Genomic DNA, 25137 nt, shown 5'->3' on the forward strand with positions numbered 1-25137 from the left:
ATGTTGGACTGCAGCAGTAGTACGGACAGTTGCGATATAGACACTATGGCTGCGAGTATTGAAGCCATGTTGGACTGCAGCAGTTGTACGGACAGTTGTGATATAGACACTATGGCTGCGAGTATTGAAGCCATGTTGGACTGCAGCAGTAGTACGGACAGTTGCGATATAGACGCTATGGCTGCGAGTATTGAAGCCATGTTGGACTGCAGCAGTAGTACGGACAGTTGCGATATAGACACTATGGCTGCGAGTATTGAAGCCATGTTGGACTGCAGCAGTAGTACGGACAGTTGCGATATTGACACTATGGCTGCGAGTATTGAAGCCATGTTGGACTGCAGCAGTAGTACGGACAGTTGCGATATAGACACTATGGCTGCGAGTATTGAAGCCATGTTGGACTGCAGCAGTAGTACGGACAGTTGTGATATAGACACTATGGCTGCGAGTATTGAAGCCATGTTGGACTGCAGCAGTAGTACGGACAGTTGCGATATAGACACTATGGCTGCGAGTATTGAAGCCATGTTGGACTGCAGCAGTAGTACGGACAGTTGCGATATAGACACTATGGCTGCGAGTATTGAAGCCATGTTGGACTGCAGCAGTAGTACGGACAGTTGCGATATTGACACTATGGCTGCGAGTATTGAAGCCATGTTGGACTGCAGCAGTAGTATGGACAGTTGCGATATAGACACTATGGCTGCGAGTATTGAAGCCATGTTGGACTGCAGCAGTAGTACGGACAGTTGCGATATAGACACTATGGCTGCGAGTATTGAAGCCATGTTGGACTGCAGCAGTAGTACGGACAGTTGCGATATAGACACTGGCTGCGAGTATTGAAGCCATGTTGGACTGCAGCAGTAGTACGGACAGTTGCGATATAGACACTATGGCTGCGAGTATTGAAGCCATGTTGGACTGCAGCAGTAGTACGGACAGTTGCGATATAGACACTATGGCTGCGAGTATTGAAGCCATGTTGGACTGCAGCAGTAGTACGGACAGTTGCGATATAGACACTATGGCTGCGAGTATTGAAGCCATGTTGGACTGCAGCAGTAGTACGGACAGTTGCGATATAGACACTATGGCTGCGAGTATTGAAGCCATGTTGGACTGCAGCATAGCATGAAGAATAAAATGGTTAAATGGCCCAAATGTGTATAATTATGCACGAATGCTAAAGACACCTGCGAGCTGAATGCTACAGCAGTGCTAACTATAACATCAACAGAACAATCGGTTTACTTTTCTGAGGTAATAAAGTGTTAAGTTAAGAAGCGTGTAGCTGTTACTTGGCTTAGCAGAGGGTTCATCATGACTTCTGTGCACGGTTGGCAAGGCAATTATGTGCCATCCTGTTGCAGCCTTGATGAGGCATTTGTGGGAAAAGAATCTAATAAATTACGAGAAACGTCGCCCATAATTACGAGATACTAAACATTTTTGAATGAGCTTCCACAAAGAATAGAACGTAAGGTAGACATTCATAGAAGACATCACATTAAATAAATTATTATAGTATTAAAATATGTACAGCGTGACAAGCATTAGCACTCACAAAACAGCACAAGTTTACTTATTTGATGGCACTTCAAACGATTCTCAATTGTATCGTTTTCTGTAAATAAAATTACATTTACAATGTGTATTTACGAGCACAACTATCAAAATGTAGTACCATTTATTTGTTAAACCTTTGTGTTACTGAAGCCCTTGATCGTCATTGGTGCCTGAAACCAGATATAATCATCCTAGTCCAGCTCAACCCTCTTTAGACCCTTGCAGGTCAAAGGTCAGTGGACAGAGCCATGACTTTTCTTTCCACTCGTGGCGGAACTTTAAATTGCAGTTTGGGGCGAAACCAGCCCACCCCACAGTCTCTGTGAGTGAGCGCCAGCACAGTGGTGGGCATCAAACGAACCGGATTGGTGTCGGACAAAAGATCAGCCACGAAGAGCGTGCGGAACAGCTGCCTTAAACAAGACGAAGCACGTAAGCTTTTGTCTCCAGATGCCAGGACCAAAGCCTCCATGTTGATCTCATACAGCTCTTTTGGGAGGACAGTGGTTCCGCCCATCGACAGCAGCACCCGAGGGACTCTGCTCAGAGAAAACAGCACCTCCAACTGCTGCAGCACCTCCTCCAACTCCTGCAGCACCTCCTCCAGCTCCTGCAGCACCTCCTCCAGCTGCTGCAGCACCTCCTCCAACTCCTGCAGCACTTCCTCCAGCTCCTGCAGCAACTCCTCCAGCTGCTGCAGCACCTCCTCCAACTCCTGCAGCACCTCCTCCAACTCCTGCAGCACCTCCTACAGCTCCTGCAGCACCTCCTCCAACTCCTGCAGCACCTCCTCCAGCTCCTGCAGCACCTCCTCCAGCTGCTGCAGCACCTCCTCCAACTCCTGCAGCACTTCCTCCAGCTCCTGCAGCACCTCCTCCAGCTGCTGCAGCACCTCCTCCAACTCCTGCAGCACCTCCTCCAACTCCTGCAGCACCTCCTCCAGCTCCTGCAGCACCTCCTCCAGCTGCTGCAGCACCTCCTCCAACTCCTGCAGCACCTCCTCCAGCTCCTGCAGCACTTCCTCCAGCTGCTGCAGCACCTCCTCCAACTCCTGCAGCACCTCCTCCAACTCCTGCAGCACCTCCTCCAGCTCCTGCAGCACCTCCTCCAGCTGCTGCAGCACCTCCTCCAACTCCTGCAGCACCTCCTCCAGCTCCTGCAGCACCTCCTCCAGCTCCTGCAGCACCTCCTCCAGCTGCTGCAGCACCTCCTCCAACTCCTGCAGCACCTCCTCCAGCTCCTGCAGCACCTCCTCCAACTCCTGCAGCACCTCCTCCAGCACCTGCAGCACTTCCTCCAGCTGCTGCAGCACCTCCTCCAACTCCTGCAGCACCTCCTCCAGCTGCTGCAGCACCTCCTCCAACTCCTGCAGCACCTCCTCCAGCTCCTGCAGCACCTCCTCCAGCTCCTGCAGCACCTCCTCCAGCTGCTGCAGCACCTCCTCCAACTCCTGCAGCACCTCCTCCAGCTCCTGCAGCACCTCCTCCAACTGCTGCAGCACCTCCTCCAGCACCTGCAGCACTTCCTCCAGCTGCTGCAGCACCTCCTCCAACTCCTGCAGCACCTCCTCCAACTCCTGCAGCACCTCCTACAGCTCCTGCAGCACCTCCTCCAACTCCTGCAGCACCTCCTCCAGCTCCTGCAGCACCTCCTCCAGCTGCTGCAGCACCTCCTCCAACTCCTGCAGCACTTCCTCCAGCTCCTGCAGCACCTCCTCCAGCTGCTGCAGCACCTCCTCCAACTCCTGCAGCACCTCCTCCAACTCCTGCAGCACCTCCTCCAGCTCCTGCAGCACCTCCTCCAGCTGCTGCAGCACCTCCTCCAACTCCTGCAGCACCTCCTCCAGCTCCTGCAGCACTTCCTCCAGCTGCTGCAGCACCTCCTCCAACTCCTGCAGCACCTCCTCCAACTCCTGCAGCACCTCCTCCAGCTCCTGCAGCACCTCCTCCAGCTGCTGCAGCACCTCCTCCAACTCCTGCAGCACCTCCTCCAGCTCCTGCAGCACCTCCTCCAGCTCCTGCAGCACCTCCTCCAGCTGCTGCAGCACCTCCTCCAACTCCTGCAGCACCTCCTCCAGCTCCTGCAGCACCTCCTCCAACTCCTGCAGCACCTCCTCCAGCACCTGCAGCACTTCCTCCAGCTGCTGCAGCACCTCCTCCAACTCCTGCAGCACCTCCTCCAGCTGCTGCAGCACCTCCTCCAGCTGCTGCAGCACCTCCTGCAGCACCTCCTCCAGCTGCTGCAGCACCTCCTCCAACTCCTGCAGCACCTCCTCCAACTCCTGCAGCACCTCCTCCAGCTCCTGCAGCACCTCCTCCAACTCCTGCAGCACCTCCTCCAACTCCTGCAGCACCTCCTCCAGCTCCTGCAGCACCTCCTCCAGCTGCTGCAGCACCTCCTCCAACTCCTGCAGCACCTCCTCCAGCTCCTGCAGCACCTCCTCCAGCTCCTGCAGCACCTCCTCCAGCTGCTGCAGCACCTCCTCCAACTCCTGCAGCACCTCCTCCAGCTCCTGCAGCACCTCCTCCAACTGCTGCAGCACCTCCTCCAGCACCTGCAGCACTTCCTCCAGCTGCTGCAGCACCTCCTCCAACTCCTGCAGCACCTCCTCCAGCTGCTGCAGCACCTCCTCCAGCTGCTGCAGCACCTCCTGCAGCACCTCCTCCAGCTGCTGCAGCACCTCCTCCAACTCCTGCAGCACCTCCTCCAACTCCTGCAGCACCTCCTCCAGCTCCTGCAGCACCTCCTCCAGCTCCTGCAGCACCTCCTCCAACTCCTGCAGCACCTCCTCCAGCTCCTGCAGCACCTCCTCCAGCTGCTGCAGCACCTCCTCCAACTCCTGCAGCACCTCCTCCAGCTGCTGCAGCACCTCCTCCAACTCCTGCAGCACCTCCTCCAGCTCCTGCAGCACCTCCTCCAGCTCCTGCAGCACCTCCTCCAGCTCCTGCAGCACCTCCTCCAGCTGCTGCAGCACCTCCTCCAACTCCTGCAGCACCTCCTCCAGCTCCTGCAGCACCTCCTCCAGCTGCTGCAGCACCTCCTCCAACTCCTGCAGCACCTCCTCCAACTCCTGCAGCACCTCCTCCAGCTCCTGCAGCACCTCCTCCAACTCCTGCAGCACCTCCTCCAACTCCTGCAGCACCTCCTCCAGCTCCTGCAGCACCTCCTCCAGCTGCTGCAGCACCTCCTCCAACTCCTGCAGCACCTCCTCCAGCTCCTGCAGCACCTCCTCCAGCTCCTGCAGCACCTCCTCCAGCTGCTGCAGCACCTCCTCCAACTCCTGCAGCACCTCCTCCAGCTCCTGCAGCACCTCCTCCAACTGCTGCAGCACCTCCTCCAGCACCTGCAGCACTTCCTCCAGCTGCTGCAGCACCTCCTCCAACTCCTGCAGCACCTCCTCCAGCTGCTGCAGCACCTCCTCCAGCTGCTGCAGCACCTCCTGCAGCACCTCCTCCAGCTGCTGCAGCACCTCCTCCAACTCCTGCAGCACCTCCTCCAACTCCTGCAGCACCTCCTCCAGCTGCTGCAGCACCTCCTCCAGCTGCTGCAGCACCTCCTCCAACTCCTGCAGCACCTCCTCCAGCTCCTGCAGCACCTCCTCCAGCTCCTGCAGCACCTCCTCCAGCTCCTGCAGCACCTCCTCCAGCTCCTGCAGCACCTCCTCCAGCTGCTGCAGCACCTCCTCCAACTCCTGCAGCACTTCCTCCAGCTCCTGCAGCAACTCCTCCAGCTGCTGCAGCACCTCCTCCAACTCCTGCAGCACCTCCTCCAACTCCTGCAGCACCTCCTCCAGCTCCTGCAGCACCTCCTCCAACTCCTGCAGCACCTCCTCCAGCTCCTGCAGCACCTCCTCCAGCTGCTGCAGCACCTCCTCCAACTCCTGCAGCACTTCCTCCAGCTCCTGCAGCACCTCCTCCAGCTGCTGCAGCACCTCCTCCAACTCCTGCAGCACCTCCTCCAACTCCTGCAGCACCTCCTCCAGCTCCTGCAGCACCTCCTCCAGCTGCTGCAGCACCTCCTCCAACTCCTGCAGCACCTCCTCCAGCTCCTGCAGCACTTCCTCCAGCTGCTGCAGCACCTCCTCCAACTCCTGCAGCACCTCCTCCAACTCCTGCAGCACCTCCTCCAGCTCCTGCAGCACCTCCTCCAGCTGCTGCAGCACCTCCTCCAACTCCTGCAGCACCTCCTCCAGCTCCTGCAGCACCTCCTCCAGCTCCTGCAGCACCTCCTCCAGCTGCTGCAGCACCTCCTCCAACTCCTGCAGCACCTCCTCCAGCTCCTGCAGCACCTCCTCCAACTCCTGCAGCACCTCCTCCAGCACCTGCAGCACCTCCTCCAACTCCTGCAGCACCTCCTCCAGCTGCTGCAGCACCTCCTCCAGCTGCTGCAGCACCTCCTGCAGCACCTCCTCCAGCTGCTGCAGCACCTCCTCCAACTCCTGCAGCACCTCCTCCAGCTCCTGCAGCACCTCCTCCAGCTCATGCAGCACCTCCTCCAACTCCTGCAGCCCCTCCTCCAACTCCTGCAGCACCTCCTCCAGCTCCTGCAGCACCTCCTCCAGCTGCTGCAGCACCTCCTCCAACTCCTGCAGCACCTCCTCCAGCTGCTGCAGCACCTCCTCCAACTCCTGCAGCACCTCCTCCAGCTCCTGCAGCACCTCCTCCAGCTCCTGCAGCACCTCCTCCAGCTCCTGCAGCACCTCCTCCAGCTGCTGCAGCACCTCCTCCAACTCCTGCAGCACCTCCTCCAGCTCCTGCAGCACCTCCTCCAGCTGCTGCAGCACCTCCTCCAACTCCTGCAGCACCTCCTCCAGCTCCTGCAGCACTTCCTCCAGCTTCTGCAACACCTCCTCCAACTCCTGCAGCACCTCCTCCAACTCCTGCAGCACGTCCTCCAGCTCCTGCAGCACCTCCTCCAGCTGCTGCAGCACCTCCTCCAACTCCTGCAGCACCTCCTCCAGCTCCTGCAGCACCTCCTCCAGCTCCTGCAGCACCTCCTCCAGCTGCTGCAGCACCTCCTCCAACTCCTGCAGCACCTCCTCCAGCTCCTGCAGCACCTCCTCCAGCTCCTGCATTACCTCCTCCAGCTCCTGCAGCACCTCCTCCAGCTGCTGCAGCACCTCCTCCAACTCCTGCAGCACCTCCTCCAGCTCCTGCAGCACCTCCTCCAGCTCCAGCAGCACCTCCTCCAGCTCCTGCAGCACCTCCTCCAGCTCCTGCAGCACCTCCTCCAGCTGCTGCAGCACCTCCTCCAGCTCCTGCAGCACCTCCTCCAACTCCTGCAGCACCTCCTCCAGCTCTTTCAGAGGCTGCTGGCACTTCCTCCAGTCCATGTCCGCCGCCTGCACAGGTTTCATACTCACTGTCCTTGTCCTGAAGAAGTACAACACAGAGGTATTAGATTGTGACATCTCATAATAAGTGATGCATGCGCTCCTCATTTGTTTTCACCTGCATCGACGCCTGTCGTTTCTTTTGAGAGTACACGAGTTGGTCATGGGTCATTGGGAGCTGCTGCCTTTGATAGAGCACACATTTAAGTATCTCGCTGACGGCAGCACCCGTCCTGCGCGACCGTCCCAGGAAACACCACATTCACACAGACCTCCTCCCGGGCCCTTCTCAGGATCTCTTCGTCCGACTCCTCAGGGCCCACGTTGGAGTCGACTTCATCTTTCTTCTGATCCAGACTGTGCTGTTCCTCCTTGTCGTTATCTGTTCAGAAAAAACTGTGCTTTTAGTCAAACTGCCCGTGTCTGAACTGTTATGAAGATAACCATATTTGAGTTTTTACACTTGTTTTCTGTACACACGTTTAGAAACTAAATCTGCTATGATTATACATTTATTTTATTCAATATACTTTTAATCTATTAGTAATGGGAAACATGAATTTAAGACAACATTGTGACCTTTGCTTTCTTATTATGAGGAGAGCCCAAAGACAGCCACTTCAAATCCAATGAAAATCCCAGTTAATAAAAGTTAGTGTGCAATTATTAAAAAGGAGAAACGTCACATATATAATGCGGTCTTGTGCTTGAATAGTTGGTTACGCACCCAAAGAGAGGCTCACGTTTGGCTTGGTGTCATTTTCGTTGTTTTCTGTACAATTATCGTGCAGCTTCATAGCGTTAGCAGGTCAATTGAGACGTGTTTCAGATTCATCCTCTGCAAATCCATCATCGTGTTTCGGTTTAGCACAAGATGTGGTGGACTTTCCCGATATTTCCCTGTTGATTTCTGCGGAGAGTTTGTCTGAAGTTGTCTCATCGTCGGATACGCTTTGTAAAAGAACGGTGACTTTTGGAGATAAAGACGGACTTCTGTTGGTGTGGTATTCCAGCAGTGACGAGCAGCCCAGCATGTAGTGCTGCTGCTGCACAGCCTACTGCTGCTGCACGACCAGCTGCTGCTGCACGGCCTGCTGCTGCTGCACGACCAGCTGCTGCTGCACGGCCTGCTGCTGCTGCACAACCAGCTGCTGCTGCACGGCATGCTGCTGCTGCACGGCCTGCTGCTGCTGCTGCTGCACGGCTTGCTGCTGCTGCACGGCCTGCTGCTGCTGCACGGCCTGCTGCTGCTGCACGGCTTGCTGCTGCTGCACGGCCTGCTGCTGCTGCTGCTGCTGCACGGCCTGCTGCTGCTGCTGCACGGCCTGCTGCTGCTGCACGGCCTGCTGCTGCTGCTGCTGCTGCACGGCCTGCTGCCGCACGGCCTGCTGCTGCTGCTGCCGCACGGCCTGCTGCTGCTGCTGCCGCACGGCCTGCTGCTGCTGCTGCACGGCCTGCTGCTGCTGCTGCTGCTGCCGCACGGCCTGCTGCTGCTGCTGCACGGCCTGCTGCTGCTGCTGCACGGCCTGCTGCTGCTGTTGCTGCACGGCCTGCTGCTGCTGCTGCACGGCCTGCTGCTGCTGCCGCACGGCCTGCTGCTGCTGCTGCAGCTCCTGCACACACCTGTACATAAGATAAGATAAGATAAGATATTCCTTTATTGTCCCACATGGGGAAATTTCATTGGTGCAACGCAGGTAGATACAAAGGCAGATACAGAAGAACAGATCACTTATAGGAAGTCTGAAAAACACTTTCAGTAGAAGATCTCCTATAAATAAATAAAAACTCCCATAGACAAATAAATAAATAAATAAATAAATACCATTGCATGTGATCCCGACAGTAATTGCACATGAATTTCACAGTAATTGCACATGAATTGCACATGAATTCCAACAGCAATTGCACATATGACAGAATTGCACATCAGTATTAGGTTAGGTCAGTATTGCGAGTGTTCAGTACTAACAGTTTTTGTTATAAAGTCTGACAGCAGCAGGAAGGAAAGACCTACGGAACCTTTCCTTCACACATCGAGGGTGGATCAGTCTCTCACTGAAGCTGCTCTCCAGAGCGGAGAGAGTGTCCTGCAGGGGGCGACACTCATGGTCCAGCATAGATGTGAATCTAGCCAGGATCCTTCTGTCCCCCACCTCCTGCACCGAGTCCAGAGCACAGCCCAGGACGGAGCTGGACTTCTTGATGACTCTGTCCAGCCTCTTCCTCTCCCTCTCTGTGATGCTGCTGCTCCAGCAGGCCACACCTACAGGAGCTGATGCCACCACAGAGTCGTAGAAGGTCTTCAGGAGTGGCCCTGTCACTCCAAAAGACCTGAGTCTCCTCAGGAGGTAGAGCCGACTCTGGCTCTTCCTGTACAGTGCGTCTGTGTTATGAGTCCAGTCCAGTTTGTGGTTCAGATGAACACCCAGGTACTTGTATGAGTCACTCTCTCAATGTCCCGTCCCTGGATGTTCACTGGTGAGGGGGCAGTGGGGTGGCGTCTGCGGAAATCCACCACCATCTCCTTGGTCTTCCCCGCGTTGATGAGGAGGTGGTTCCGCTGACACCAGTCCACAAAGTCCTGCGCCAGTCCTCTGTACTCCGCGTCATCGTCGTCCGTGATGAGTCCGATGATGGCAGAGTCGTCAGAGAACTTCTGCAGGACACAGCTGTCCGTGTCATGTCTGAAGTCTGCAGTGTAAAGGGTGAAGAGAAAGGGCGCGAGGACAGTGCCCTGGGGCGCCCCCACACTGCAGGTCCGAGTGTCAGACACACAGTTCCGGGCTCTCACAAACTGGGGTCGGTCTGTGAGGTAGTCCAGGATCCACTCTGCCAGGTCATACTCCACACCAGCCGTCTCCAGCTTGTCCCTCAGGAGCAGCGGCTGGATGGTGTTGAAGGCACTGGAAAGATCGAAGAACAGAATCCTCACAGAGCTGCAAGGCTTTTCCAGGTGAGAGAGAGAGCGGTGCAGCAGGGAGATGACGGCGTCCTCCACTCCGATGCCAGACCGATATGCAAAATGCAGCGGGTCCATGGCTGAGCTCACGGTGGAGCGGAGGTGGTCCAGGACTAGCCGCTCCAGTGTCTTCATCAGGTGGGACGTGAGAGCCACTGGCCTGAAGCTGTTGAGGTCTTTGGGGCGTGGTGTCTTGGGCACAGGTACCAGACAGGAGGTCTTCCAGACCTGTGGTACCACCCTCAGCTTCAGGCTCATGTTGAAGACATGCTCCACAACTCCACACAGTTCATCTGCGCAGGACTTAAGGAGCCTGGGGCTGATGCCATCAGGTCCTGCTGCCTTCCTCACTTTAATCCTCTTCAGCTCACTCCTCACCTGTGCTGCTGTGACAGTCAGTGGTTGGCAGGGGGACCGTGTGCTGGGGGAATGGGTGAGTCCAGGCGAAGTGGGGAGCTGATGGTCCGGGGCAGATAAGCGAAGAGGAACAGATGCAGGGCATTGTCCAGCTGTGGAAGAGGGAGCATGCAGCTGTGCAGGGGGAGGGGCGGGTGACTGATCAAACCTCAAGAAGTGAGCATTTAAATCATTCACCCACTGTAGATCCCCCTCTGTCTGGGCAGGGGGGATTTTGAAACCCGAGATGGTTTTCAGGCTCCTCCACACTCCCTGAATGTTCTTTTGCTGCAGCTGCTCCTCTATCCTCCTCTTGTAGCCGGCCTCAGCCTGCCTGATCTTCCTCCTCAGCTCCTTCTGCACAGTCCTCAGCTCCTCCTTGTTCCCTGACCTGAAGGCTCTCTTCTTCTCCTTCAGCAGAGCCTTCAGTTTACGGTTAATCTATGGCTTGTTGTTTGGAAAACACCGCACCGTCCGGGAGGGAACAATGTTCTCAAAACAGAAGTTGATGTAGTCCGTGATGCACTCTGTGATGGTGTTGATGTCCTCCCCATGTGGGTCATAAAGCTCAGTCCAGACAGTGGTGCTGAAGCAGTCCCTCAGAGCCTCCTCGCTCTCAGCAGACCACATCCTCACCTCACGGGACACCACAGGCTGCCTGCGCACGATGGGTTCATACACAGGCCTCAGATGTACAAGGTTGTGGTCCGAGCTGCCCAGGGGAGGGAGGGGGGAAGAAGAATAAGCCTCCTTGGTGTTGGCAAAAAACAAGTCCAATGTTCTATTGTCTCTGGTGGGGCAGGTAACATACTGGGTGTATGTTGGTAGAACAGAAGAGGGAGAAGCGTGGTTAAAGTCACCAGAGATGAGGAAGAGAGCCTGTGGATGCTGTGTTTGCAGCCTACAAGTGCAGGAGAGCAGTGCTTCACAAGCATATTCAGCATTGGCAGATGGGGCCACATAGACTGCGATCAAAATCACATGTGAGAACTCCCGAGGCAGATAATATGGCCTCATGCCAATAGCCAATAGTTCAATATCCCTGTTACATAGCTGCTGCTTCACTGTGCAGTGTTCGGGTTTGGACCAGCTCGTGTTCACATACACCGCCAGACCTCCACCTCTTTTCTTCCCGGATTCTCTCGTTCTGTCCGCCCGCAGCAGATGAAAATTGTCCAAACCTACAATAGAGTCTGGCATTTCTGCTGTTAACCAGGTCTCTGTGAAAATCAAGACGCTGCTGTCCCTATAAATCCTCTGGGACCGCATGAGGCTCGCTATTTCCGTCATTTTATTTTGAAGGGACCTCACGTTACCCATGACTACGGCGGGAACCGACTTCCTGTTTGTCCCTCTCTTCTCTCGGAGTTTACGTCCAGCCCGTCTGCTTCGTTGCGTTTTCCTTAGGATGTCCGCCGGGATAACGTGACGATCTCCGGGTAAGACGACAGTTCTCCGCAGTTTCATTAGTTCTTCCTTTGTGTAAACGCGGTACGGTGCCGGCCGGGGGGCCGGGCCGGAGCCGGGGGACTCAGAGCCAAAACACATCGCAACGACACGACGAAAACACTCAATCCAGCCAAATAAAGTCAAAACAAGTTAATTTAAAGCGATTCCAGTGCGTGTCCCGATCGTTCGTGAAGTTCCTCTTTCATATAAACGTGTATATAAACGTGTACCGACGACACGCCGTACTTTAGCGCGGCCGGAGGGCGCGGGGGGGGCTGGTGGGCTCGCTCGGAGCTAGCTCACGTCACAACAACACAACGAACGCAACGAAAAACGCTCAAATCCAGCCGAAAAAAGTCAAAAACAGTTGAATTAAAAAACTATTCCAGCGCGTGTCCCTATCGTACAGTAAAATAGAAAAAAATATACTAACTATATTTACAAAATATAGGAGATAAAGCACAATAAGTGTGAGAAAGAAGAGAGAGCGTTTACACCGGGCTGCCAGCTGTACCAGCGCCTTATGACGACATGTCTGTGATGTCATGAGAGCACAGCTGAGGCAGGTCACAGTCCTGTTCGTCCACATCCTCCACTGTGAGCTGCGCCTCAGAGAAGGCCTGGCACAGCTCCCTCTCCTCCTTCATGGACACATCCAGCTATTGTGGGCCCTCGGGGGCCACAGTGGCTGCTGGGGCCACTGGGACCTCCGGAACCTGAGGCTGGACCTCAGGCCGCTTTGTCTTCAGGGCAGCAGCAGGATTGGATTTAGTGGCTCCTCTCTGCACAGACAAAAGTATGATGCTGTGGTCACTTCAAAAAGCCTAATGTACGACAACGAGGGCTGAGAAAAAGTCCAGCTGAAGCTCAGAGCGTCATGTCGTTCACCGTAGGACCAGGACTGACCTTTGTGTTGACGGCTGCGGTGTTGAAGTTGGTGACTTCCCCTAGTGCTGCTCTCCTCGGCACCGCGGCAGCAGCTTTGCCCAAACGCACAGGGTTTTCTGTGGCTCCAGGCTGAGAAACATATGAGACGTTTAGCCACATTGGTCCAAAAAGGATGTGTGAAATTTGTAATTGTGCATTTCCAGTAGAGCCGCAACAAGGGCATCGATTAATCACAACTCATCAATGATAGAAATACAGCAGTTAAGTCATGGAATAATCGTTACCTGGTCTAGTCAGACTAAAACATGCCATAAACAGAGAGAAGGTTCTATTACTCAGACGGAGCAGGAATCACAGACAGGGGAAGTGTGTACAGTTTGTGTTTTTGATGAACACTATTGTCTGTAAATATTCTCCACCAGGACGTCCTTAAACTACTTTATGTGAGTACAATATCATACAAATCTCCCACAGGCCGTTTTGCGTTCTAATCAACTCATTCAATGGGAGAATGGCTAGACTAAAGCGATGACCAAAATAATAGTTAGTCTCGGCCCTGATTTCCAGAACTTCAAAAATACAATGATAATTGTTAAAGTATTTATCTTTAAACAAGAATAGCATAACAATTAAGCTCAAGGGGCCTAATATTGAGCTCTTGGGCTGTAAAACACAGAAAAGGGCCAAAACAACTTATTTTCAGCCCAGTTCATTATACATTTTAATTGAGTGATATTGTCTTCAGGTTTGAACAATCCGTCTTTTGCAGCAGCAGATTTCCTCCTGATGTTGATTCAGACAGAGTTTGTTTGAACTTGAATAAAGTGACAGCAGAAGCAGAGGTTAAAAACACAGAAGTTCAGACACGAGTTTGTGCTCTGAAGGTTCAGAAGCAGCTTCAGTTTGAGGAAAACCCTGTCCTGAGTTTCTTTATCTTTATTATTCTGCAGCTGACACGGGGCATTACAGGAAAAACACATTTACATGAAGAAATAAATCCTTTTCTATTCACCAGACCGGCCGCCATCTTGAGAGACGTCACAAAACAGCGTCACACACGTGGGTGACGTAGTTTATGCAAATGAGCCAGCTGAGAGCTGACAGCTGGAGCACGTGTTAGAGAAAGGGGAGGTCCCGGGGCGAATTCAAAACAAGGTGTGAAGGAGAGACTGTCTGAGGGCGTGGTTCTCCGGGAGCGCACTTTACCGGACCGGTTCACACCGCTTTTGTCGCGTTTCTGTTCCACGCACGTTGAGGACTTGTCACAAACATGTCAGGCTTCGGCCACACGCGGAACGCCTCTGCGGCAGAAGCTGCACTTCATGTGCCCATGGACCACGTGAACACGGAGATGGACTCCCCGGTGGCGGCGCGCCTGCAGTCGGAGGGCGGCGCGCTGGATCGCTCCGCGGACACTTGGGAAGAGGAGGATGAGGAGGGCCTGGGCTTCTGGTTTCCGCCGCGCCCGTCGCCCAGGAACGCCTCGTCCCGGCTCTTTGGAGACTCTCCGGAGGACGAGGGCCTGTCCCGGCCTGTCCCGACACGCCGCACGAGACCTCCAGGAAGCTGCCGCTGCGCCACACGCTGCACACGCCAAAGAGTTGACCGTCCAGAGCTCAGACGTCTAAGGTCAGAGTGGAGCTCTTCAAAACGGACCGATTGGGAAAGGCCCTGACGGACATCATGCAGCGGCAGCAAAAGCCCCTCGTGAACTTGAACCCCTTTGAACCCCTTCACCCCCGACTACTACTACTACTACTACTACTACTACTACTACTACTACTACTACTACTACTGCTACTACTACCACCACCTACTCCTTCTGGGGTTTTATGGCGGTTGGCAAACTGAAAAGGTTCGAAGGTTTATTTTGAAGAACTACTTGGAAATAACTCGACAGAAAAAGACGCTAAAAAACGGCAAAAAGGAAAGGTAATAACGGAGCACAATTGACACGTTTTTTTTGTATTGCTGCCCCTCTGAAGAGGCACAAGGTCCGTTTTACGTTACATAGAAGCACAATTGTTGTATTTTGAGTAACCAAAGCTCATGTTATTTTAGTTTGGTGCTAAACTCAGTTCATTGATGTGTATTAAAGGTGCTATAACATGCTTTTTTTCCACGTTTCGTAGTCTATCCTAAGTATATAATTGATAATAATAAGGGTTGTGCAACACCCTTAACATAATAGTTAAGAAATATCACCCAGACCTTGGACCCCCTCACAGAAAAACTCCTTAGCTTGTATGGGGAGACGAGCCTGCAGCAGCGCGGAGCCGGGGGGATGGGGGCGGGAGGCGGCAGGCGGGAGGGGGAGGCGGGTGGAGAGGGGGGAGGATGAGGGTGAGGGGGGATGATGACGCGGTCCTGTGGACACCCCCCGTCAGTTTGGAGATTGGAGGAAAGGAGATAGTCTGTACTAAAGCTAAACACTGCGGGAATCAATCAAAAAAACACTCTGGACATATATGAAGCACAAATAGCAATGTAAGAAGGTTAAAAGCTCTGAAAAGTCGATTTTGCATGTTATGGGACCTTTAATTACGATATCATATCAAGCTAACTTTTCTGTTGTTTTGCTGAGGTGTAAGAGCATGGCATTTAGCATTTACACACTGTCTTTTTGTTTTTCCCAGCTCTTACGTGTATTTCAAGATTTATTGCCATTAAATCAAAAAATCATCAGTAAAGTGTCAACCAGAGGCGGAGCCAGACATTCTAAACATCCGGGGCTTAGCCCCAAAAGAAAGGGAGGGGGGTTCATTTGGGCCAAATGTGTGGTGATGATGTGGTTTTATGCAGTTACAGACAGTGACCCTCCAAAGGCAAAGACAGCCTTTTTGCCTTCTGAGAGAGCTCCTCCCTCCAAAAAACGTTGAGCAGAACAGCAGAGGTGGCATTTAGTTATATTCACTTTTTCATGAAATGGTACATCTTGGTGTTCTGATTTAAAACAATCAGTGACAAAACAAATAATAAAATCATGGCACCTGTCAGGGCTTGAACTTACAACCTTAATATCAACACTCTTATGCTCTGCTGACTGGGCTATTCTCTGATTGTGTGTAGAGACCTCTAGCAGACATCTGCCTCAATGAGCTGTTTGTCCTGTAGTTTCTCTGTTTTAGCTTTGGAGATGAATAAAACATGTTGATCCAGAACGAGCACTGTAACGGGGGACGCTGGCCGACGCCGTGTCCGAGAACCACAGACGCCAGTCGTACCTGAACGAAGCGGCTCTCAAAGATCTGCTGCTGCAAGTGACGCGAGACCTGCGCTACATCCACGCCACGGGCTTCGTGCACATGGACCTCAAACCCAGTCATATTTTTATTTCCCGTAAATCTGCTTTGAGTTGTGAAGACTTGGACGAATAGGACCAACTCTCCACCAACGTCGTTTACAAGATCGGTGACTTGGGTCATGTGACGCGCGTGAACGACCCTCATGTGGAAGAAGGCGACAGCAGATACTTGGCCAACGAGGTCCTGCAGGAGGACTACAGTGACCTGACGAAGGCCGACATCTTGGGTCTGGCTCTGACGGTCGTGAGTGCAGCGGGAGCAGAGGCGTTGTCCACAAATGGAGACAAATGGCACGAAATCAGACGGGGAAAAGTGCCAAACATGCCCCAGGATCTGTCGCCCGAGTTTACGTCGTTACTCAAGTTGATGGTTGATCCTGACCCGTTGTGCCGACCTTCGACCTCAGAGCTCCTGAGAAACCCCGTTCTTCTGACCGCTGCTCGGATGGACGCTGACCAACTGAGAGTGGAGCTCAACGCTGAGAAGGTCAAGAACGCTCTGCTGCAAAAAGAGCTGAAGAAGGCTGGAGCTGCTGCTGAGGAGAAGGTTCTGACCACATGTTGCACACTTCAATTATGAGGCTCGAAGTGTAGTTTCATTCATATTTATTCTGTAACAAAGACAAACATCTTTCATTGTCCATGTCATGCTCAGTTTTGCGACAGGAAACAGTTCTACTTCGAGCGGACGCCCCAGGTGCGGAGATGATAGAGCTCCTCCTTGTGGTGTGGCATAGGAACTACACTAATGCAAATCTAAGCGAATTGCACACAGTCTGGAACAGCCTTCCTGAAGTTATTCATGTGCAATCCATGTGCTGTCGTGACACATATTCATGTGCAATTATTGTCGTGATCACATGCAATGGTATTTATGTATTTATGTTTTTATTTATTTATTTATTTTTATCTTTATTACTTTATTACCCCTCCATCCCTTGTTGGGAAATGGGAGGTTTTGTCTATGGGAGTTTTTGTTTATAAGAAATCTTCTACTGAAAGTGTTTTTCAAACTTCCTATAAGTGATCTGTTCTTTTCTTCTGTATCTACCTCTATATCTACCTGCGTTGCAACAATGACATTTCTCCATGTGGGACAATAAAGGAATATATTATCTTATCTTAAGTGGTGAGACAGGCCCCGCCCCGACTGTGTTTAAATCCAAGCTAAAAACTGTTTTGTTTAGCCGCGCCTACGACTGACATAATTTTACCTGGTTTTTAATATTTTAAAATACATTATTTTTATTCTTTAGTTTACTCTGATGTACATTGTTTTACATTTTTATAAACTGCACTGTGTATTTTATTTTATTACTTTTTAAAAAAATTGTTTTAAACACTGTAAAGCACTTTGAATTGCAGTTTGTATGAATTGTGCTTTATAAATACATTTGATTTGATTTATTAAGCTGACAAACAACCAAAGCAGTCGTAAGATTAATTTGTGTACCCAACAAATTCTCTTGATATTTATTTAAAAAAACTCAATCTCCCATAGTTATACTGTCCCTTGCCCTCCATCTGAAACTTTAACAATAGCTGATCCTAAAATAAGAATATTCAAGCACTAAAACAAAACAATATATATTTAGAAGTAATCAATTTTCTGCTGATCATTTGTAGTTTTGGCAGCTTGAGCTAGCTACAGCAATTCTCTAGAGCAGTTTGTACTGGACTTTCTAAGGAGAAAGTCCAGTAGAGGATAAATGTAGTTAATAATACAATTAAGGGTGACATATATGACTTGTTTGGACATTTTAACCATCATATAATGTTGTTTCATCCTCAAAAACAGACAAGTGTAGTTTTGTGTTGACGGCTAATGGCTGCACTAGACGAGAGCACTATTTTCTTGGAGGTATTATTTACCTAAAATGTTCCAAAATATGGCATTAAACCTCTATCGCCGCAGAGAGGAGCAGGGGATAACACCAGGCTTAAGTTACAGGTCGGATCTGTGGAGAGTCGCACTTAAGAATTCATGTTTTTGAGCAATAAACACCCGTTATTGCACATAGACACGTTTAATGCCATACTATGGAACTTTCCTGGCTATGTAGTAACATCTCCATGGAGACAAGCATGTGGCCAAACCGCCAGTGCACTTTTAGGTCATAAAATTAGAAATACCAATTGCAAATGTGTCCAGGTGTATTTAAAAGTCAAACTAAAGCATAATGTCCCCAACAAATATTAATACACAGAACATTTTACACAATATGAAGTGTTGTATACAGCTTACAATGTGGGACCTTTGTCCATTGTGTTATAATAACAAATAGTTCTACAAGTAGGTGAAGGGTTAGCTAGTATTTTTGAAGTAGGAGTACATGCAGTGTTGGAGTAGTAAACAGGAGGAGCGCGGAGACAAAATATACCACTCTGTAAAGCTGTTCTGAAGGGGGTTTAGTCCTGGTTTGGTCCTGGTCAAGTCTCGGTTTAATCTTAGGTCAGTCCTTGTTTCCTCAGTTGGGACACTTCCCACTTTTTCTAGTCTGAGTTTATTGGGTTCCTACAACTGTTCTCCGAGCTGGATTTACACCATCAGACCCCAGGGCATCCAGACCCCAGGGCATCCAGAGCCCAGGGCATCCAAACCCCAGGGCATCCGGGCATCCAGACCCCAGGGCATCCAGAGCCCAGGTTATCCAGACCCCAGGGCATCCAGACCCCAGGGCATCCAGACCCCAGGGCATCCAGACCCCAGGGCATCCAGAGCCCAGGGCATCCAGACCCCAGGGCATCCAGGCATCCAGACCCCAGGGCATCCAGACCCCAGGGCATCCAGACCCCAGGGCATCCAGACCCCAGGGCATCCAGAGCCCAGGGCATCCAGACCCCAGGGCATCCAGGCATCCAGACCCCAGGGCATCCAGAGCCCAGGGCATCCAAACCCCAGGGCATCCGGGCATCCAGACCCCAGGGCATCCAGAGCCCAGGTTATCCAGACCCCAGGGCATCCAGACCCCAGGGCATCCAGAGCCCAGGGCATCCAGACCCCAGGGCATCCAGGCATCCAGACCCCAGGGCATCCAGACCCCAGGGCATCCAGACCCCAGGGCATCCAGACCCCAGGGCATCCAGAGCCCAGGGCATCCAGACCCCAGGGCATCCAGGCATCCAGACCCCAGGGCATCCAGACCCCAGGGCATCCAGACCCCAGGGCATCCAGGACCCCAGGGCATCCAGACCCCAGGGCATCCAGACCCCAGGGCGTGAATATTTTCCCCCACAGATCACATAAAACACATTTCATTGTATGCTGTCTGCTGTTTTGGCTAACTTGCCTTCTTCTTCTTCTTTGGTATTTTTTGGCTGCTGGTATCTTTAGACTTTATCCTTTAGACTTTAATCTTTAGACTTTAATCTTTAGACTTTAATCTTCAGACTTTATCCTTTAGACTTTAATTATATCTAAATTATATCAATGCATTTCTAATCTGGAAAGTTATTCAACTAAATATATTAAAAACAAGTGGGAGGGAGAGAGTGGTCTTGCATTGACGGAGTGGAGAGATGTTTGTACATCCCTGTGCAGGACGACAAAATCACATTTGGAGAGAGATTTGTTGGAAGAATATATCACGTTTTTTCATAACACCAGATCAAAGTGCCCATTATTCACAAGGAAATGCAGACTGTTGGAGAAATTGTGGCAGCAAGAAGCCAAACCGTTATCACATATTCTGGGACGGTTCTGTTCAAAAGATGCACAAGCAGTTTTTGACATTGCCATTCCTGATTTTGGGACTATGTACTTGGGCCTGAGGACCTCTGCCATGGACACAATAAACAGTTACTCTTGGAACATAATTCTTGGCAGCGGCTAAAAAGGCCATTAAAAAAAATGGACGACACAAATTGCACTGACAATAAAGGACTGGACAGACATTACATTAGAAAAACTCACATTCGGCATTGAACTGAAAATGGAGACATTTGAAGAAATATGGACTAAGTGGGACGTTTGGTTGGGCTTACGGGTGCCTTGATTTTTTAGTTTAATTAAATTAATTTTATTTTTTGTTTTCTGCTCTCTCTCTCTCTCTCTCTCTCTCTCTCTCTCTCTCTCTCTCTCTCTCTCTCTGGTCCTGTTCTTGTTCAATAGTTTGTTTTATGTTTGAGGGTGGCATCGTTATGAAAGGTCAGAAAACTGTGGTTCCTGCTTCTCTGCAAAAGTGTTCTTTTTGCAGATGAATACTACAGTGGCCCAGCTGGAGATCAGGACCAGGAGCCTGATGGCGACGGGGTAAAAGTCTCCCCAAAAAAGGTTTGGCCTATCAGCAGTGGGACGAGGACGCAGACGTGGATGAGTCTGGAAAGTCGAACATTTCTGACGACAACAACAATTTCTGACGACAACAACAACAACAACAATATCCTTTGTCAAAAAAATCATGGATGGGATTTGTTTATTTTAAGGATGCACAATTAATATCAGTCACTAATAATTATCGGCCAATAATGGCAAATATGACTTCTCACAGATCATTCCGGTAATTACATTTTTCGCAGATAATTTGGCCGTCCTCCCATGAAAGCACCACCAGCAGGAGGATATGTAAGGGGCCGGTGCAGCGAGATCTGGCCAGCAATTGACAGCAGGGGCCAGATCTCTGGACACAGAAACTGACTCTGGGACCATGGAACGCCACCTCGCTGGGGGAGAAAGAGCCTGAGCTTTTGCAGAAGGTTGAGTGGTACTGACTAGATATAGCCGGCCTGACCTCCACGCACAGTTCTGGAACCCACCTCCTTGAAAGGGGCGGGACACTCCACTCCACTTTTGTGGAGCCCTTAGTTAGCAGGGGTCTTCAACTCACACCTCCCCAAAAGCTTCTACCCAAATTTCGGCCCTAAATAAATTCTGGCAAAGCCTCAGGAGGGGGAAGCAGTGCTTCATCAACACCTTTTATGGTGCGGATGGAGACCTGCTGAACTCGACTGGGGATGTCATCGGACGGTGAAAGGAATACTTTGAGGACCTCCTTAATCCCAGTCACGTCTTCCGAAGAGGAAGCAGAGACTGAGGTTTAGGGACCACAGGATCTCATCTCTGCTGTTTGCTGACGATGTTGTCCTGATGGCTCCATCAAACCCGGACCTGCAGCTGCACTGGGACGGTTTGAGCCGAGTGTGAAACGGCTGGGATGAGGATCAGCTCCAAATCCGAGGCCATGGTTCTCGACCGGAAAAATGTGTCTTGCCCTCTCCAGGTGGGTGGGGGGTCCTTGTTCTCTTCAGGTGGGTGGGGGGGTCCTTGTTCTCTTCAGGTGGGTGGGGGGTCCTTGTTCTCTCCAGGTGGGTGGGGGGGTCCTTGTTCTCTTCAGGTGGGTGGGGGGTCCTTGTTCTCTTCAGGTGGGTGGGGTGTCCTTGCCCCAAGTGGAGGAGTTCAAGTATCTCGGGGTCTTGTTCAGGGAAGGATGGAGCGTGAGATTGACAGTTGGATCGGTGCAGCAGCTGCAGTGATGCAGTCGCTGCATCGACTGTTGTGGTGAAGAGGGAGCTGAGTCGAAAGGCAAAGCTCTCTATTTACCGGTCGGTCTACGTTCTGACCTCACCTATGGTCATGAGCTTTGGGTAATGACCCAAAGGACAAGATCGCCGATACAAGCGGTCGAAAAAAGTTTCTTCAGCAGGGTGGCTGGGCGCTCCCTTAGAGATAAGGGGAGGAGTTCAGTCACACTGGAGGAGCTTGGAGTAGAGCCGCTGCTCCTCCACGTCGAGAGGAACCAGCTCATGTGGCTCAGGCATCTGTTCTGGATACTTCCTGGTGCCTCCCTGCGGAGGTGTTTTGGGCATGTGCCACGGGGAAGAGGCCCCAGGGAAGACCCTCTGGTTCCTCCTTAAGAGTTGGAGGAAGTGTCTGGGGAAAGGGGAGTCTGGGAGTACCTCCTTAGACTGCTGCCCCCGCGACCCGGCCCCGGGTAAGCAAAAGAAGATGGATGGACAGATAATTTGACATAATTTTAAGCAGGAGAGGGTCTCCAGTCTTCTCACAGTAAATTAAACAAGTCATTGAAATGAAAACACCCTGACTCTAGCCCATCAGTTAGCCACTGTTACATAAAAATCACATAAAACTTAACTCCAGGACAAGGTAGTGTCATTCGTTTACATATGGGACATTCATAAATATTTGCTCTAAACCTTGAGTCAACTTTGGTTAGTCATAGACACACAGACTTCTTAATGCACTTCTGATCTGATGATATGAGAAGACAGAGCGTAGATAGTCACGGTCGGAAAAACACCTTGACTATCTGCCCTTTCTGCCCTTTTTCATGCGAGTGCCTCAAACATGACGGACGCACGACGCCTCATGCACAGATCCAAAGTGTGTGTGTCGGGAAGACGATACAGAGCAGGCAGATTGTCCAAAGTGTTACACATCATTATCAAATGGATCATCTGCAAGAAAAAAGAGAAGAGAGTCAGATTGTATTTATATGTAAACAGAACAACAGTCTCTCAGTGAGGTCAAGTGCATCTGCTGCTTCAAATAGAACTCAAATAGAATGTGATTAAACCAATGATAATTATGTTTCAAAAGTGTCATTGTTTATAAAGCCATCACAATTTGTCACATGATGGTTCCAAGTCTAGATTATGGTAGAGGGTTGTGCCTCAGAGGTAAAAGCCAAATGGAGAACTGGACTGTGATGCCCAAGGACACAGAAGGAGGAGACTTTTGTCCTGAGAGCTGTTACCCGCCTCAAACTGATAATGACCCCGTGACCTTTGAGTTTAATTGAACTGCTTATTGTGCTTGGATTACTCCTCTGGGATGAATAAAGTGATTTGATTGATTTTTGATGCTGCCCAGTCGACCTTTACTGAGAATGACTTTTACAGGCGAGTCTTATTGTCCATGTTTTAGTGAAAATGAGGAAACCTGGAGGAAACCTGGAGGAAACCTGGAGGAAACCTGGAGGAAACCTTTGAAAACAAGGTGGTGGAAAACAGGCCCTATCGGATCTAAAACTCAAACCAAGGACCTTCTTGCTGTGAGGCAGGATATCTAACAACTGTGCCACCGTGCAGTCCATTCTGTGTATCTTGTTATCGGCCTCTTTTTACATTGGCCAATTCAAGAAGCTTTCAATTTGCAGAAGCTCGTTCTTTCCCTCAACAAAAAATGCAAGTGAAATACCAAATAACTAAAAACTTAAAAATGGCTGATCAGGAAAACCACATTTTTTGAGAGCTGTTTCATTAGCTTTATGCATACTATTGTATCAAAGAAAGTAAAGACAGAACCAAAAGCACAAACAAGGTGAACAGACTGAGGGAGAACTGTCAAATATTAGAGAAACAGTTCTGCTCATGTCGTCCATGTCTTGACTGACTTGACAGTGCGAACTATAGAGAATGAAGAAGTTCTGTCTGAGTATTTCAGATCTATTTAACCCCTTTAATATACTTAAGTGTGCCAACACAAAGGGGCAGATAAAAGACTGAAATGATTCAACGCTTCAGCTCTGACACGGCTGTATCGTGTGGTAAAGACACATTTGAACACTAGGTTGGGGGTATTGTCATAATATGGGATACATTTGGGTTCAGGCTGATCATTGTGTGTTCCAATAGACCTGCACATTACACATGGCTTATTTATTTGTTCAAAAGTTTCATTTGGAGTCTCACCTCTTCGGACGGCCCAGTCGCACAACACCAGGTGCCGGGTGGACATAAAGAGGTCCTGGTGTTCCGGTCCAAAAATGCTCAGGACCAAAGTGGGGCTCAGATTAAGAAGATTCTCATCTTCCTCTACAATCAGTGCCTTCGATAAGAAAGAACAAGCTGCTTTCAGGTGTCCAGTTACATTCAATGAAAGTAAGTGAGAATGACCTGAACCTTTAAATTGTTGTAGACCTCTGTGAATTTCTCGAAGCCCATCCTCTCCACCAGGAAGTTACGCACTCGGATTAAGACGGGCTCAGATTCATCTACAACACAAGAAATATAGAACGACAAAATGGGAGACAATAGATTCAGGACTCCATCGCCACCACAGACATTGTTGATTCGGCCCTCAGAGGCGACTGTTGTTGTGATTTTGGGCCTTACAAAAATAAATTGATTTGATTTGACAATCTGCGACAAGTTGGCCACTGTCCAGGGTGTACCCCGCCTAAGGCCCAAAGTCACTGGGATAGGCTCCAGTCACCCGCGACCCCAAAAGGGAACAAGCGGTAGAAAATGGATGGATGGATGGATGGATGGAGATTTGACAATTATACAGGACTTTTACATCTTATTGTATCATCAATTTCCATGTATCCTCGATGTTTTGCACTGTTGTTTTACTAAATCAGACAGTATTGTATGTACCTCCAAAAATGAAATCCAAGATCACGATTACAATAGATTTGCACATTGGACATTAAATCAAACAAATACATAACCTGCCTCTAATGGGTCTTAAATCTAACTCTGTAGTTACGAACATATGCATTCAAATTTGAGCGATGAACATTGAATTGATTGTTGTTGATTATTAAAGTTATTTCAAATCTAATCACAGTCGCAATGTGTCGCAAATATCTTTTTTTTGGGGCCAAATAAAAACATCTTTAGATTAAAATATAAATGAAAATATCCTACACTCTTCATTGATCTCCTCTTCAGTTTCCTCCTCTTCAGTTTCCTCCTCTTCAGTTTCCTCCTCTTCAGCGTCGTCCTCTTCAGCTTCCTCCTCTTCATATTCCTCCTCTTCCTCCTCGTCATCGTCCACAGCCACTAGGTCCATCTCTTCTGTGAACCCCGGGTTGTTACGCTGCTGTTGTGGCACTTCAAAAGGGTCCAAAAAAAAATCACCCCCGCCGATCTCTGCACCCATCAGCTCGCCCTCCTCCTGCAGCAGTCTCTCCATCCAGTACTCATCCTCATATGCACTATATATATGGAAAGTTAGTTTAGCAGCAAACATTTGAAAATGGGTGTTTTAAGCTTGGAACTAAACTGTTGTTACAGAAAAATGTCACAAACTATAATATTTAAACTATTCTACACCACAGACACAAAAACCCTGAAGCAGGATGATCCCAGTAAACCCTTTTCTCACTGTACAATATTATTACAACAAATAAATAGTTGAAACAAACACTTACATGGTTAGTATCTATAATTAGACATAAAGTCAAATTACGGAAAAACATCTGCAAATTTGACAACAATGTATGCAGGATAAATATTGATTCCCGAAATCTATTGTCATGTGTTGCT

The 25137-nt window shown here is 50.5% G+C and overlaps 2 protein-coding genes and 2 pseudogenes across 3 annotated transcripts in view; 2 read left to right on the top strand and 2 right to left on the bottom strand.

The window, feature by feature from the left end:
• Positions 1-25137, top strand: part of palld (palladin, cytoskeletal associated protein) — a 457154-nt gene that overhangs the window by 189924 nt on the left and 242093 nt on the right. The window lies entirely within an intron of this gene.
• On the bottom strand, positions 1704-7941 carry LOC140353521 (MAD2L1-binding protein-like; annotated as a pseudogene).
• LOC140353522 (uncharacterized) lies at positions 13873-20162 on the top strand (annotated as a pseudogene).
• Positions 20299-25137, bottom strand: part of LOC140353894 (uncharacterized) — a 23030-nt gene continuing 18191 nt past the window's right edge. For both annotated transcript variants that reach the window (XM_072438667.1, XM_072438666.1), the window contains exons 6-9: positions 24517-24806; positions 23767-23858; positions 23557-23692; positions 20299-22320 (exon numbers count right to left, since the gene is read on the bottom strand). In XM_072438667.1, coding sequence (XP_072294768.1) covers positions 22295-22320; positions 23557-23692; positions 23767-23858; positions 24517-24806 — 544 coding nt within the window. In that variant the 3' untranslated portion in view covers positions 20299-22294. The remainder of the gene's footprint in view (positions 22321-23556; positions 23693-23766; positions 23859-24516; positions 24807-25137) is intronic.

Source organism: Eucyclogobius newberryi, unplaced genomic scaffold (assembly GCF_026437365.1).
Source record: "Eucyclogobius newberryi isolate DKJ021-1_F unplaced genomic scaffold, fEucNew1.0.hap1 SCAF_9, whole genome shotgun sequence".
Classification (NCBI taxonomy): Eukaryota; Metazoa; Chordata; class Actinopteri; order Gobiiformes; family Gobiidae; genus Eucyclogobius; species Eucyclogobius newberryi.